General features: G+C 31.4%; 2 protein-coding genes across 2 annotated transcripts; both read left to right on the forward strand.

Moving 5' to 3' along the window:
* The first annotated feature begins 106 nt into the window (after window positions 1-106).
* Window positions 107-1,110, forward strand: LOC108825921 (uncharacterized). Its single transcript, XM_018599281.2, has 4 exons — window positions 107-262; window positions 437-554; window positions 650-747; window positions 846-1,110. Exons 1-4 carry the CDS (start codon window positions 247-249, stop codon window positions 908-910), a joined length of 297 nt encoding a protein of 98 aa, XP_018454783.1. The 5' UTR covers window positions 107-246; the 3' UTR covers window positions 911-1,110.
* A 5,355-nt stretch (window positions 1,111-6,465) lies between these two features.
* On the forward strand, window positions 6,466-10,107 carry LOC130500428 (sulfite exporter TauE/SafE family protein 2-like). Its single transcript, XM_056995506.1, has 4 exons — window positions 6,466-7,329; window positions 9,054-9,200; window positions 9,296-9,451; window positions 9,556-10,107. The coding sequence occupies exons 1-4, from the start codon at window positions 6,559-6,561 to the stop codon at window positions 9,862-9,864; spliced, it is 1,383 nt and encodes a 460-aa protein (XP_056851486.1). The 5' UTR covers window positions 6,466-6,558; the 3' UTR covers window positions 9,865-10,107.
* Window positions 10,108-13,567: the final 3,460 nt, after the last annotated feature.

Genomic DNA, 13,567 nt, shown 5'->3' on the forward strand with positions numbered 1-13,567 from the left:
AATCTAGTAATGTTATACCAATGATAGCTATTTTGCTATTTGCGGGTGCGCCAAAATAAAACGTGATTCCGCCTCTAGCCGCGCGTTTTAACCGACAAACGGTAACCAGCGATTCCATAAAAGGGAAAAAAATAAAAGTTACTAATAAATACGGAGTTAGCCTCTCTCTCTCTCTCTCTCTCTCGTGTCGAATCGAATTGGGCGTTAGGGTTTCTTCATCAATCAATCTCTTGGGAGACGACGAAGATGGTGTGCGATAAGTGTAAGCCCTTCAAACAACCTCCTCTTATTTTCATCTCACATCTTCAATTCCGTATTCGTATCGATCATCGAACCCTAATTAATGATCTCTAAGATTCGATTTGGTTATCTCAGATCTGTTTAATATTAGTGCAGAAGCGTGAACCTTTTCTCTGAATCTTTACTTTTGTTTTAGGCGAGAAGAAGTTATCAAAGGTGATAGTTCCAGATAAGTGGAAGGACGGTGCTCGTAATGTTACCGAAGGCGGCGGCCGCAAGATCAACGAGAACAAACTTCTCTCCAAGAAGAACAGGTAACAAACAATCTAGAAACTTCGAAAATAGCCATAAAGGTTTAAGCTTTGTTATTTTCATGTCTGATTCTGATGTTTCTTTTTTGCTTTTGTAGATGGACGCCTTACGGTACTGCTACCACCAAGTGCACGATCTGCAAGCAGCAAGTGCATCAAGATGGTAAATATTGTCACACTTGTGCCTATAGCAAAGGTAATAATCACTACATACCTATCTGTTATACTACCTCTAGTTAGATTAGCCATCAATAAACTGATTGAATTGGTGGCTCTTCGTTCATGGTTTTGCAGGAGTGTGTGCCATGTGCGGGAAGCAAGTGTTGGACACCAAGATGTATAAGCAGAGCAATGTTTGACCATATCTACTAGTTTACACCCTTGCTAGCACAACCAGGGGAGACTTATCCGAGCTCTTTGAACAATCTCTGTCATGTGTTGATTCTCTGTACCTCTCCCTTTTGTTTCTAGTAATAACAAACAAAAGCTTCCCCTCTTTTATGTGATCATGATTGTTCTATTCTCTCGAATTATTAATCATGTCGTTTCTCTGTGTTCATTGGGTGAACATGAAGTTGGTCAAAACCGAACCATGCCCATAATCAAACGTGATCCAACAACTTTGTATACGTCTCTTCTTGTGAATGGTTTGTTTGTTTTTTTAGATATCTTATAACACCGAGGTATAACAAAAGCTTCTCTGAAACTTGTTTAACTGTCATGTGTATCCCTCATTTCTGCAAAGTCCTACTCAAGATTCTGTTTTTCCCATAGCCTTCTCTGCACCAGATCTTCCTTCTCGAATTCATCTGACAATCATCACATTGTATTAGAGTCAGATCTTACATCCACTTCTTGGGTTGGTTCAGGTATGGAAAAACAAAATAGAATAGTCCATGCGTCAAGAGACACTCCCATGAGTATATCTCTATACCCGACTGCTGTACCATACTAGCAGCTAAAGGACACAGAGAGTTGAATCAGTGATCTTGATAAATGGAAATGGGAGTCCGAGACATTTTCAAAACATGAAACCTTGATGATGTTGTAGGGGTAGGAGAATGAATCGACTCACCGGTTTTTCAGCTCCTTTGATTTGCAGGTTGAGTTCATTGCTTAGCTCTTCCTGTAGTTTCCTGCCAAACCAACACACAAAAGCCGAATATGATATTGTGACTCAGTCTCAACTCAAACAGGCAATAAAATAAAGAGATCTGACTCTTTACAGGTAAGATCCGACAACAAAAGTCTCTAAACTCATATTTGCCATTTTCTTTATTTTTGCTATTGTTGACTCAATGTTTAGGCAATGTTTTTTTCATCTTATGGATCAGTCTTCGTTCTCACCAACCCCGTTTCCACATCCACGAGTTCTCATATAAGCGTCAAGATAACGGCTTAAAACCAAAACCTTGGCGTTTACTACAGTGAGAAACGGGTTGGGTCGACTAAACTCATTCACTCTTTTACCAGGACACGTAGACACACGAGCTGGATCGAATGAATGAGCCTTACGTGGGTCAACAATGGCACTATGGCAGTGAAATAAGGACCGCCTTGGATGAAGATGGGACGAGATAGGAATCAAGGGAAGGTAGTGTTCTGTTTGGAGGTGTTTAACACGTGGCACAATAAGAGTCATAGGATGCACGCAAACTGTTATATTGAGGTTGGTTGGGACGGCATGTTTGCGTGTGCATCCTTACTTGACTAGATGTGTCAGATTTTGATTAGTTCAGTATATAGGCTGATCTTAGTTGATGGAGTGTAAAGTAAAAAGTTATTCAGAATGTTGCTAATTCAACAACATAAATATCTAATTTTGAAATCTTATTTACAATAATGAGACTCTATAGCCGGCGCATATTCTAACGTTGTCTATGTATATGTTTTACCGATTTTTTAAGCGGTTGGATAAAAGTATATAGGCACGACCCAGGTGACTTCCCAAGAGGCAAACAGTTGAAGATTATAATAATTTTATTACGAATGAACGATTACGACTTTTACCGGAAAGTGCACAACACTTACATAAATAACTCATAAAATAAAGTGCATGCAAAGCATACAATATTAGCTCCAGATAATGTAAAGAACCTGTTTGGTCTAGTTTGTAATAAGAAATAGACGTAGAGCTTACGATATATTTTTAATGTTTTCTCCCAGACAATAAGACTTTAGTAATATTTTCTTAATCCCACATGGCTTGATATTTGAATTTGTACAAAGACAAGTTGTATATCTGTCCAAACAATAATTGTAACTTGTACGATTAATTTTCCCAGATTCAGGTTCAGAAGCTTAAATAAGTTATACAATATCCATCATTATGCATAACTATTCTAAAACACTATTAACTATAGTACCACTAAAAGTCAACATTTGTTGGATGCAAAGAAATATATTCATGAGTATGATCAACATCTGAATGGTTTGGGGGATCGAATACAGTATCTAATTTAAGAGTAAGAAAATTAAATTTAGTGAAATAAGAAAGTTCTTTTAATTAAAAAGAAAAATACCAAATTTTGAGATTAATATAAATATGAGGCTAAATATGAAATGAAAAAACTGTAAAATTATTCATTCACGTAATTAATATACAAATTCTGAACGGATAAATATCTTAATCAAAATTTTCTTTCTTAAACTTTTTTTTGTTTTCTTCAAAATTAATTTGTATTTGTTTACGACACATTTATATCTATATTATTAAAGTTGAAGTACAAAATCGGAGTGTTTGGATATTTGGATAGTAGAATAAATGAGATATATTTGGAAACATGGATAGTAAAATAAATAAGATATGTTTGGAAACATGAATAGTAGAGATGTGTACTTTCTTTTATTTACACATTTAGTCATTGTATTTTCAATTAAATTAATAACAAATGAAAATTGTTTAAAAACATGAATAACATATTTAATACTTCTTTTTATTTAAACATTTATCCATTGTTTTTACAATAAATTAAACAACTTTCTTTCTATATTTCTTTATTAAGAATTCTGTCACTATATTTACAATTCTTTTTATTTACAATTCTTTATGGTAAAAATAAAAACACAAACTGAAATAAATAGTATATTATATAAAACAATTTTTAAAAACAGTACCTTATTTAGTGTAGTCAAATATAAAAATTTCAAGAGCTCAATTTGAAAAAAAAAATCATAAAATTAATAACAATTCATAGAAAACTAATACAAAAGTTAAAATTTTGAAACATGGATAAAAGTATATTAGTTTTAAAATATACAAAATGAACTAATCTAAATACCTAAAAACATTGTTTTGTCTAAAATAATCATAAAATAAAATTTAAATTTTATATACATATTTAAAATCAAAATAATAATTTAAAGTTGATTTATATCAAAAATTGATTTAAAATATGCATATATTCAAAAAAAAAATTTACTAAAAAATTTTCCAATAACCATTATTAAAAAATGTTTTCAATATATATAAGAAAAATACAACAAAAAGATTAATTTCATATACCAACTTAAATTATGGTTTTTATATTTCACATTAAACTTTAAGAATATAATATATGTGATTATTTATAAGATGATACATATAAAATACTATTAATTATATGATTATTTATATGATGGACCAATACAATTAAATATATGATGACATATATATGATACATAATAGTGACTAGGGCTGGGCGTTCACGTATCTATTCCGGTTCGTTTCAGATCTGTTTGGATTTCGGGTTTTCGAGGTCAAATATTTTAGCCCCATTGATATATTTCTAAATTTCAGTTCGAATTATGACTAGGGATGAGTGTTCAGGTATCCATTCGGTTTCATTTAGAATCTGTTTGAGTTTTGGGTTTCCGGGGTCAAAGATTTCAGCCCCATTCAGATATTTCTAAATTTCAGTTCGATTTATATTCGGATATTTGCGGGTTCAATTCAGGTTCGGATAACCCATTTAAATTATTTTTAAAATTCATTATATATTTTAAATTTCTTAAAATCTATAAATAAAATAATATATTGTATATAAATCTGAACAATATATGTTAGAATATCTAAACTTAATATATAAATTGGTTTGGTTTAAATTTTGGATCAAAAATCAACAATTATTTTAAATATTTTTGGTGTTTTGAGTGTACTTCCACTATGTTAGATATTTACATTTGACTATTTTTATATATTTTTAAGTATTTAAACCAACCTAAAAGTATCATATATATTCTGGATGTTTTATATACAATATAACTAAAAATAGTTAATATGTATATAAGTATATAAATCTTTTTCCGATACATTTTGATATTCAAAATACTTCGGTTCGAATTGGTTATAGTTTCGGTTGTCTAAATATAATTTTTTTGAATAATTTAAATATTTAATCAATTTTGGTTCGAGTTTGATATTATTCTTTCGAATCGTTATCGGTTCAGTTCTCAAATTTGAATTTTTTATCCAGCTATGATATTGACATGAAAAATAAATAGTACTATATTTTTGAAATTTATACCCGCACGGGGCGTGCGGGTCAAAATCTAGTAGTATCTTAATGTCGATCCAGTATGCTAATCATCTGTTACTAAAGATTATATATGTATACATATTGTTCATGATTTATAATTTAAATAGTTCCTTCTGATGGTTTTTCTATTTCCTTTTTTTTTTGTGCAACCTTTTTGGATGGGTTTTCTATTACCTGATATCTCGAATTAATGGAGTAACGATTGGGTATTGAGTATGTCCGTTCGTTCTTAGGGGTGAAGTGCGATCTACTATACATATTGTGAGATGTTTTAGGAGACATTATTCTACACAAAGGTAAACAACCTTAAGGACCATTGAGAGATAATATATAAGACTATTGTCTTTGTTGTGATGTATTTGTTTGTTTTTCTGCGAACTCATGAGTTTAAAGATAAGTATTACACTATTAAAACTCTTAAATAAAATAAATATAGATATAAATACTAGATTGATTTGACAATCACCAGCTTACTTCGAATTAGAAAACATTGGACAAATCATAAGAATGTCACCGTTTGATTAAACATATAAATATTTTGCTTATAACCATGTGGGGTTTATGGTATAATTTCTTGCATGTGGGATGACGTAACAAAAAAAAAATATTTGCATGTGGTAGGAACATGCGGATTTTCAAAAGAAAAATTTAGGCTTACCTTGTGGGTGTATATAAAATTATAAATTGTAAGTACAGGTTTCAACCTTAGACCAATATCAATTGAAGGATGATATACTAATATCATACCAATATCAATTGAAGGATGATACATAACAAATTTTATATTCTCTTAAGAGTATTTATACATTTTTACCAAAGAAAAGAAATAGTATTTATATATGTATATGTAATGCAGCAATTCATTGTAATGAATCATTTGTTTGGTTTTATATTATTTATTTTACAATTGATGAGAAACAAAATCCAAAAAACTCTATTTATAATATCTTAATGAAATTATATCTAAATATTTTCTTGAAAAATAATATATATATAGATAGTTCAAAATTTATTATATCCATGTAAAAAATATCATGTGAAGTATTTTGTATGCATATCTCAAAATTAAGATATCTAAATATTATTTTATTATTTTGTATTATATTTACTGATATTATATAATTTTCTTTATTTATTAATATTTTAGGGATAAAGATGCTGACAAGAATGAATAAGATAATGTCCAAAACATCTATGTGGCATGTCTCAGCACTTTTCTCCCCACTTGCCAAAAGCTCTTTCCTCACTTGTCAAAAATTGATTGGTTCTTTTACGTTTTTCATCTATTTGTAATTATTTTTCTTTTCCTTTTCTACTTGACAATGCCACTATACCATTCTCTCTCTCTCTCTCTCTCTCTCTCTCTCTCTCTAGAATTGCTTCTCCTATATAAACTTCTAAACAGAAATGTCACACACATAAAAATCTCAACATCTCCTAAAAAGCCCAAAACTTTTCTAAAATTAGAAAACAACCCCAAAAACATAAAGATGAGAAACAATCTCGTCCCTCTAACTCTTTCCTTCCTCACCATCACCTTGCTATTAACTCCATCGATGGCAGAACCAGAACCTTCTTTTATCTTCCCCGTACATCAACTCCTCAACACAACCAGCTCTTGGCTCGACTTTTCGACCAAATTCAACCAACCAAAGATCGAACTAACCGCATCAACACTCATCGCCGTTGTACTCTCTTTCCTCGCCGCAACTATCTCAAGCGCCGGCGGTATCGGCGGCGGAGGGTTATACGTTCCTATAATGACTATCGTCGCCGGACTCGACCTGAAAACAGCTTCAAGCTTCTCTGCTTTCATGGTAACAGGAGGATCCATAGCAAACGTGGGGTGCAATCTTTTCCTCAGAAACCCTAAAGCTGGAGGCAAGACGATGATAGACTTCGACTTAGCTCTGCTTCTTGAACCGTGTATGCTTCTTGGAGTTAGTGTCGGAGTGATATGCAACCTCGTGTTCCCGAACTGGCTTATAACGAGTCTCTTCGCCGTGTTTCTTGCGTGGTCGACGGTGAAGACGTTTGGAAACGGGGTTTATTACTGGAGGTTGGAGTCGGAGATGGTGAAGGTCAGAGAGGCGAGTATGGTCTTCGGAGAAGAAGATGAGAAGATGGAGAGTGTGAAGTTGCCTCTTTTGGAAGATTATGAGAGACCAAAGAGGTTTCCATGGATGAAGCTTGGAGTTTTGGTGGTTATTTGGCTCTCTTACTTTGCAGTTTATCTTCTTCGCGGAAACAAATACGGCGAGGTAATGATAACATTTAGTTAATCAGTATTAGCATTAATTTTACATTCATTGAACCGTATTTAATTAAATATGATTTAAGGTAATGAAATCAAGAAAGGAAAAAAGCTTTGCAAGTTTGTAGAAATATATCTAAATAGTATCAAATTATTTGGTAATCATGATAATATAGTATTTCGCTAATTTGAGTGAAGCTTCCTTTTTCGCATCGAGTGAAACTTCCTTTGTCACGTCTCACGAGTTTTTTTAATTAGTATTCGTTTACTAAATGCTAAATTCATGTTACATTACTAGTAAATTAATAATCCACTCATGATATGGATTATCATTAATAATGATTTGTAACAAATTTTTTGTAAGATATGACTCAAATTTTGTTCTATGTAGGTTTTGACACTAAATTTTTATTTTCATTATATATTATGATAATTATTAAATCGAGGAATTTACAAAACATTTATACAAATTTTCAAGTTCATAAAACTCCTATATATAAACTTGTTTCAATAATAGCAAAACACATTTTTAGAATTTTAATCCTAAACTCTCGAATATGTAAGTACTAATGAATACTTAGTTAAACACAGGAATTTCTACAGTTAGTCTTGTATTCACTTTATTTCAAAAAGTTAAATGTTTCTTAAAACTGTTTTCAAAAATATAGGTGCTTCATATTTTTAGGCAATTTTTACTATTTAATAATGATAAGTTATAAAACTACAAAATTGATTGTAATTATTAAAATTCGATTGGTCAAAATTATAGAAAACTAGTAATCATGGAAAATAATATATTTATTATTAGAATTAAATATATTTTATATGTATTAAACACACAAAAATGCATTTTCTAGAAATAGAAGAAATAGTATTTTAAATACAATTTCCATGTCTTAAATATGGTTATTGTGTCTGTTAACTAATGAGGAACGTAATAATTATACAGTAGGTATTTATATTTGAATAATTAGGTGAAAGTTAAGAGGTTAAATGATAAGTAAATTAATCACGTTTGAATTGTTCTCATCTACCTACATGCAATTTATTTTTATTGCTTTTAAAAAAAAATTCTGGGGGAGGGTGGATCACATGTCGAAGATGCGTTTGAAAAGCGATAGGGAACTTTTTTGGTTAATAGCGATGCCGAACCCTTTCACGTGAAAACAGACTATCATCAATGATGTGGTTTCTAGATTTTGGTCCTATGTCGAAAAATTCGTGTCTTTTTCTTCTTACTATCTTTAATAAACTTTGCTCTTTTTAAGATTCCGTAACCTTTCAGATATGCTTGGGCTACTATTTTGTTTTGTTTTCTATATTTTTCTTCCTAAGAAAAAGTACACATGCAAGTAAATTTTTGGTAAAAAAATATCTAGATTTGTTTTGAATTCTAAACTATATGTGTTCCTTTTCACTATGATTTGGTTATTTTTATTATAATTTTGGGTAGGGTGGATTCTCTTCTGAAAATCTAGATACTATACAAAATCCAGTTGAACTTTTTCCTACCATTTTCGTTTTAGGAATGATTTAATTAAATCATATATTAGTTTTATTTGTTTCTCAGTTTTGTTGAATAATCTTTGGTAATATGACGACTTTATACTCTAAATAAATTTTAAAGACACTATAAAAGATACTTTACGTACCAACTAATGAACACTCCTCTTCAGTACTAAGTAATTTACATTCCATTAACTTAAGAACTTCAATACTTTGCATTTGCAGGGAATCATATCAATCGAGCCATGTGGAATCACTTACTGGCTCCTCTCATCAACTCAAATACCCCTCACTCTCTTCTTCACTCTTTGGATCTGCTTCAGCGAAAATGTTCAAGGCAGCCAGTGTTGTGATCACCAAGTCCCAGTAAAGGTTCGGTTTCACACTACTCCTTCAAACACTTATTAGTTGCAATCTTTTTGAATATACAGAATTGACGAATATTGAAAAGAAATTTGCACGTGCAGGATGTAGAAAATCTGAGATCAAATGATGGAGGAAGATCAAACAAGTGCATGTTTCCAGTAATGGCTCTATTAGCTGGAGTTTTGGGTGGTGTTTTTGGTATTGGAGGCGGAATGCTCATTAGCCCTCTCCTCCTACAAGTTGGTATCGCTCCTGAGGTAATGTATAAGTTATTGGCTCAATCAAAAAGAAAGTAGATCAAGTAAAAAGACTCTGTTTAGTCATATTCAATTAAAAAACTATATTTTGATTTTTGGTGTAGGTAACTGCAGCAACTTGTTCTTTCATGGTATTGTTTTCATCGACAATGTCTGCGATTCAATACTTGTTACTAGGCATGGAACATACTGGAACTGCGAGTCTATTTGCGATTGTGTGTTTTGTGGCATCACTCGTTGGACTGATGGTGGTCCAAAAGGTTATAACCCAGTATGGAAGGGCTTCGATAATTGTGTTCTCGGTTGGTATCGTCATGGCACTGAGCATTGTGTTGATGACCAGCTATGGAGCTCTTGATGTTTGGAATGATTTTATCTCTGGCAGTTACATGGGTTTCAAATTACCTTGTTGAGGCCAAACAAAAAGGTTTTGGTTTCTTTGATTAATAGTTCATAATATATGTGTATACCCATCATATTCAATCCTTGCATGTTTTTGTTGTTTGTTGTTCCATTGTTCATTAGAATTTTTGTACATTTTTGTATGATTTTTAAATCCATACTCAGAATGCACATCTCGTGCATTCTGAAATTCATGGTCAAAATAAGATATGTTGTAAGACCAAAATTCATATTATGCATTTTGGATGATTTTATTGCCACGATTATATATAGCTTAAGAATTTACATAAATACAAAACTATCTCATTTTAGCCTAACAACACTGCCTGAAAGATTCATGTTTACGTAAGTCACACATGTACTAAATCTTACACCTTATAACCGTACCGCCTTCAGCAGATGTTTGAATATGAGAGGCTAATAAAAGTTTGAGATTCATATTGAACTGGTCATTTTTCTTAATTATATTTATTCCCAAAAACCTTTGTAGAGAATAAGCAACATATTACAATCACTGGAATTAAGTAAAATCGGTACAAACAAACGATTCAACTCACAATCCATAATACGACACAGACAAGTAGCTAGCTCCAGTTCAGATTTCATTCTCATTTCTTGTTCTGAGTTTAATCTTGGAAAGGACGACAAACGTCCCACTCTTCCCAGAGTAAAATTTATCACACGATGCTAAACGGGGATAAGTGAAATGAAGGGAAAAGAAAGCCAATCCTGATGACTCCAAACCCCAGTCTACGCAGAAGAGAAAGGACGAGAAGAAGTGGGGCTGCTTTGCCAAGGGAGAAACGGGAGCCTGCACTAAGAGGAAAAGAAACACAGGTCAAGGGAAACAAAGAATCCACATCAATTTTTGGATCGTTGCAGCCAAAACGCACTACCAGAAAGGTCACCCAAAAACTCTGATGACTAACAGAGGTCTAGAAAGACCCGCACATATGCTCCAAGAACTGGAGACATATTCCCACACTGCCAAAGAAGGCACCAATGACATACGATGCCAACGCACAAATGACCAGAACCCAAAAACCTATTACGAGAGAGTGTAAATCCAGATCAAAAGACACCAAGCAAGAAACCGTGAGCAAGAGTAAAACAGAGAACAAAGAAGCTCGCAAGAATTGTTGATATTAAAGCCACACTTGCTGTCTTAAAAATCCAACGAACCAGTCATTTTTATTAGGCTATTATTTTTAAGTTTAACATTTAATTATAGTCTTAAATTCTATCTAACTAGTGGTATTCCGGCGCTACGCGCCGGGTTCATATGTTGTATTCTTACATGAATTTATAATTTATTATATGATTTTATTAAATAAAATATTCTAAAAATATAAAATGAAAATATGTATAAAAATGATATTTTCTGATCTTTTCGATAGTGGTTAGTGGAGATGGGAATTTAATTCAAATCCCGGGGGCTCCGCCCCGTTTGATCTGCCGCGAAGCGGGTGCGAATCGATCGGTTTAAAATTTTTAAACTGCGAGTGCGGGTGTAGGTTAAGATTAGTTTAAGCGGAGTGGGTGTGGGTCAGCCAAATATGAGTCATGGGTACCCGCCGACCCGCAAATTCAAAAAAAAGTTTTTTATTTTTTTTTATTTTTCGTAAAAATATATAAACATATAAAATATTTTTATAATTTTAGTTAAAATGTATTATTTTAATATTATTTTTAATAGTCAATATATAATGAAAATAATTAATATATAATTAAAATAATTAGTTTTTAATATAATTATTATTGCCCGCGGGTAAGACGGTTTACCTACGGGTTTTGGCGGGGTAGATGCGGATTTAAGATTTTTGGTCATACGGATCATGTGGGTCGAATTTATGAAAGTGATATAGATTGTTGACTATGGAGAATCATAGAGGCTCTATTCTGCATAGTCAACAACAAATATAAAGAAAACCTATAAACCGTGATTTTGAAACCCAACCTAGACACTGAATCTGACGATTGATCGGGTCACTGAATTGACCGGATCAATGAATTATTGGACCAACCGTTGATGAACCGCATCTTAATAGATGAATTAATTTTATTATATAATAATATATTAGCTATGAAAATTTTATATAATAGTTAATAATTTGAAATGTTTTCTAAACATAAAATAATAGTTTGGATATTTATCTATTTTATGCTTAAAACATTTAGAAAATACTTAACCTTGGTTTCTATATTTTTATCTTCATTTGACATACAAAATATTAAGAAATAGTTTAGACTATTTAAAAAATTTGTAACATAAGAGTTATGACATCTAAAAAATCAAGACATACAATTCACAAATATTTATGTCGAATATGAATAATAAATTAAACTTCGAATGCAAAATAAACCAAAATTAAAACATCATATCAGTAAATTGTCAATAACAAAAATAAATTAACACCAAATCACATTAACTAATTTTGATTTTCTCTAAATTTTAATACTTACCAACAGCTCGCCATGTTCTTGTTCTTCAACAATTCAAAACATGTTTTGTAATCCACATGATCATATGATCTTATTCTTTTTGATATGTAAATTAAAAATGTAATGACTTGTTATAAACTAAGTTAAATAAAAAATAACTTACTCAATTTTCTTGCAAACGTAAATTGTAATGTAGAGGAATAATAAGCTTGATCGTCCTTGAGTTTGTTTTACGGATGTGCGGGTCGAGCACGATCACGCTTACTCACCTTCCTTGTAAACGTAAATTGTAGTGTAGAAGAATAGGAAGACGGTAATAAAACTGAAAAAAAATCTAACTTTATAATTGGAAATTTATAATATAAAACATAATTTAAAACATAACTAAAAACTAAAAAATAAAAATTATCTATTGATTCAACCAGTGGTGTAATCGGTATTGGATTTCGGGTTTTAGTGAGTTTTTTGAGGTTTTAAATTGGGGTTTTAAATTTGGGGTTTTTTTTTCACAAAGCTCAAACAAGATTTATATTGGGTCGCGAAGTTTACCGGTTCAACAGTGGTTCCGGTTCGGGTTCAAAACACAGTTATAAACGCTTGAGCTTTTATGAAGAAAAGTTTAAAACCCTAATGTCTTTCATAATTAACATTAAAACCTATTAAATATAATTTAAGAAAAGATTTTAATTATTAAAAAAAGTGTTCCAAATGACATTGGTTTCTTTCTAGGGAAGAAAAAAACTCAACTTTGTTATATTAGATAATTGGAAATTTAGAATATAAAACAGAATTTAAAATATAACTAAAACTAAAAAAATAAAAATTATCTATTGGTTCAACCAGTGGTGTAACCGGTATGGGGTTTTGGGTTTCAGTGAGTTTTTGGAAGTTTTAATTGGGGTTTTAAATTTTGGTTTTTTCACAAAACTCAAATCCGATTCATATTGGGCCGGAGAGTTTACCGATTCAATAGTGGCTCTGGTTCGGGTTCAAAACACTGTTATAAATGCTTGGATTTTCTTGAGGAAAATTTTCAAAAACCAATGTCTTTCATAACTAACATTAAAACCTATTAAATATAAATTAAGAAAAAAAATTATTAAAAACAGTATGCCACATGGCATTAAAACTCCAAAGAAGAAAAAAAAGCCAACTTTATTATATAAGATATCATATAATGAGGGTAAGAAATTATATTAATGCTTATGCACTAAAAGAAATTTCAGTGAATTCTAAGTGTATACTAGATTTTGATCCGCCTTTAAAAAGAGT

The sequence above is a fragment of the Raphanus sativus genome, chromosome 9 (assembly GCF_000801105.2).
Source record: "Raphanus sativus cultivar WK10039 chromosome 9, ASM80110v3, whole genome shotgun sequence".
NCBI lineage: Eukaryota > Viridiplantae > Streptophyta > Magnoliopsida > Brassicales > Brassicaceae > Raphanus > Raphanus sativus.

Excerpts from the sequence above, each read along its gene's own strand:
- LOC108825921 (XM_018599281.2), top strand. Across the intron at positions 555-649 it reads CTTCTCTCCAAGAAGAACAG|ATGGACGCCTTACGGTACTG; the intron begins GTAACAAACAAT and ends TTGCTTTTGTAG. Across the intron at positions 748-845 it reads CACTTGTGCCTATAGCAAAG|GAGTGTGTGCCATGTGCGGG; the intron begins GTAATAATCACT and ends ATGGTTTTGCAG.
- LOC130500428 (XM_056995506.1), top strand. The coding sequence starts at position 6,559 with ATGAGAAACAATCTCGTCCCTCTAACTCTTTCCTTCCTCACCATCACC. Across the intron at positions 9,201-9,295 it reads ATCACCAAGTCCCAGTAAAG|GATGTAGAAAATCTGAGATC; the intron begins GTTCGGTTTCAC and ends TTGCACGTGCAG. Across the intron at positions 9,452-9,555 it reads AAGTTGGTATCGCTCCTGAG|GTAACTGCAGCAACTTGTTC; the intron begins GTAATGTATAAG and ends TTTTTGGTGTAG.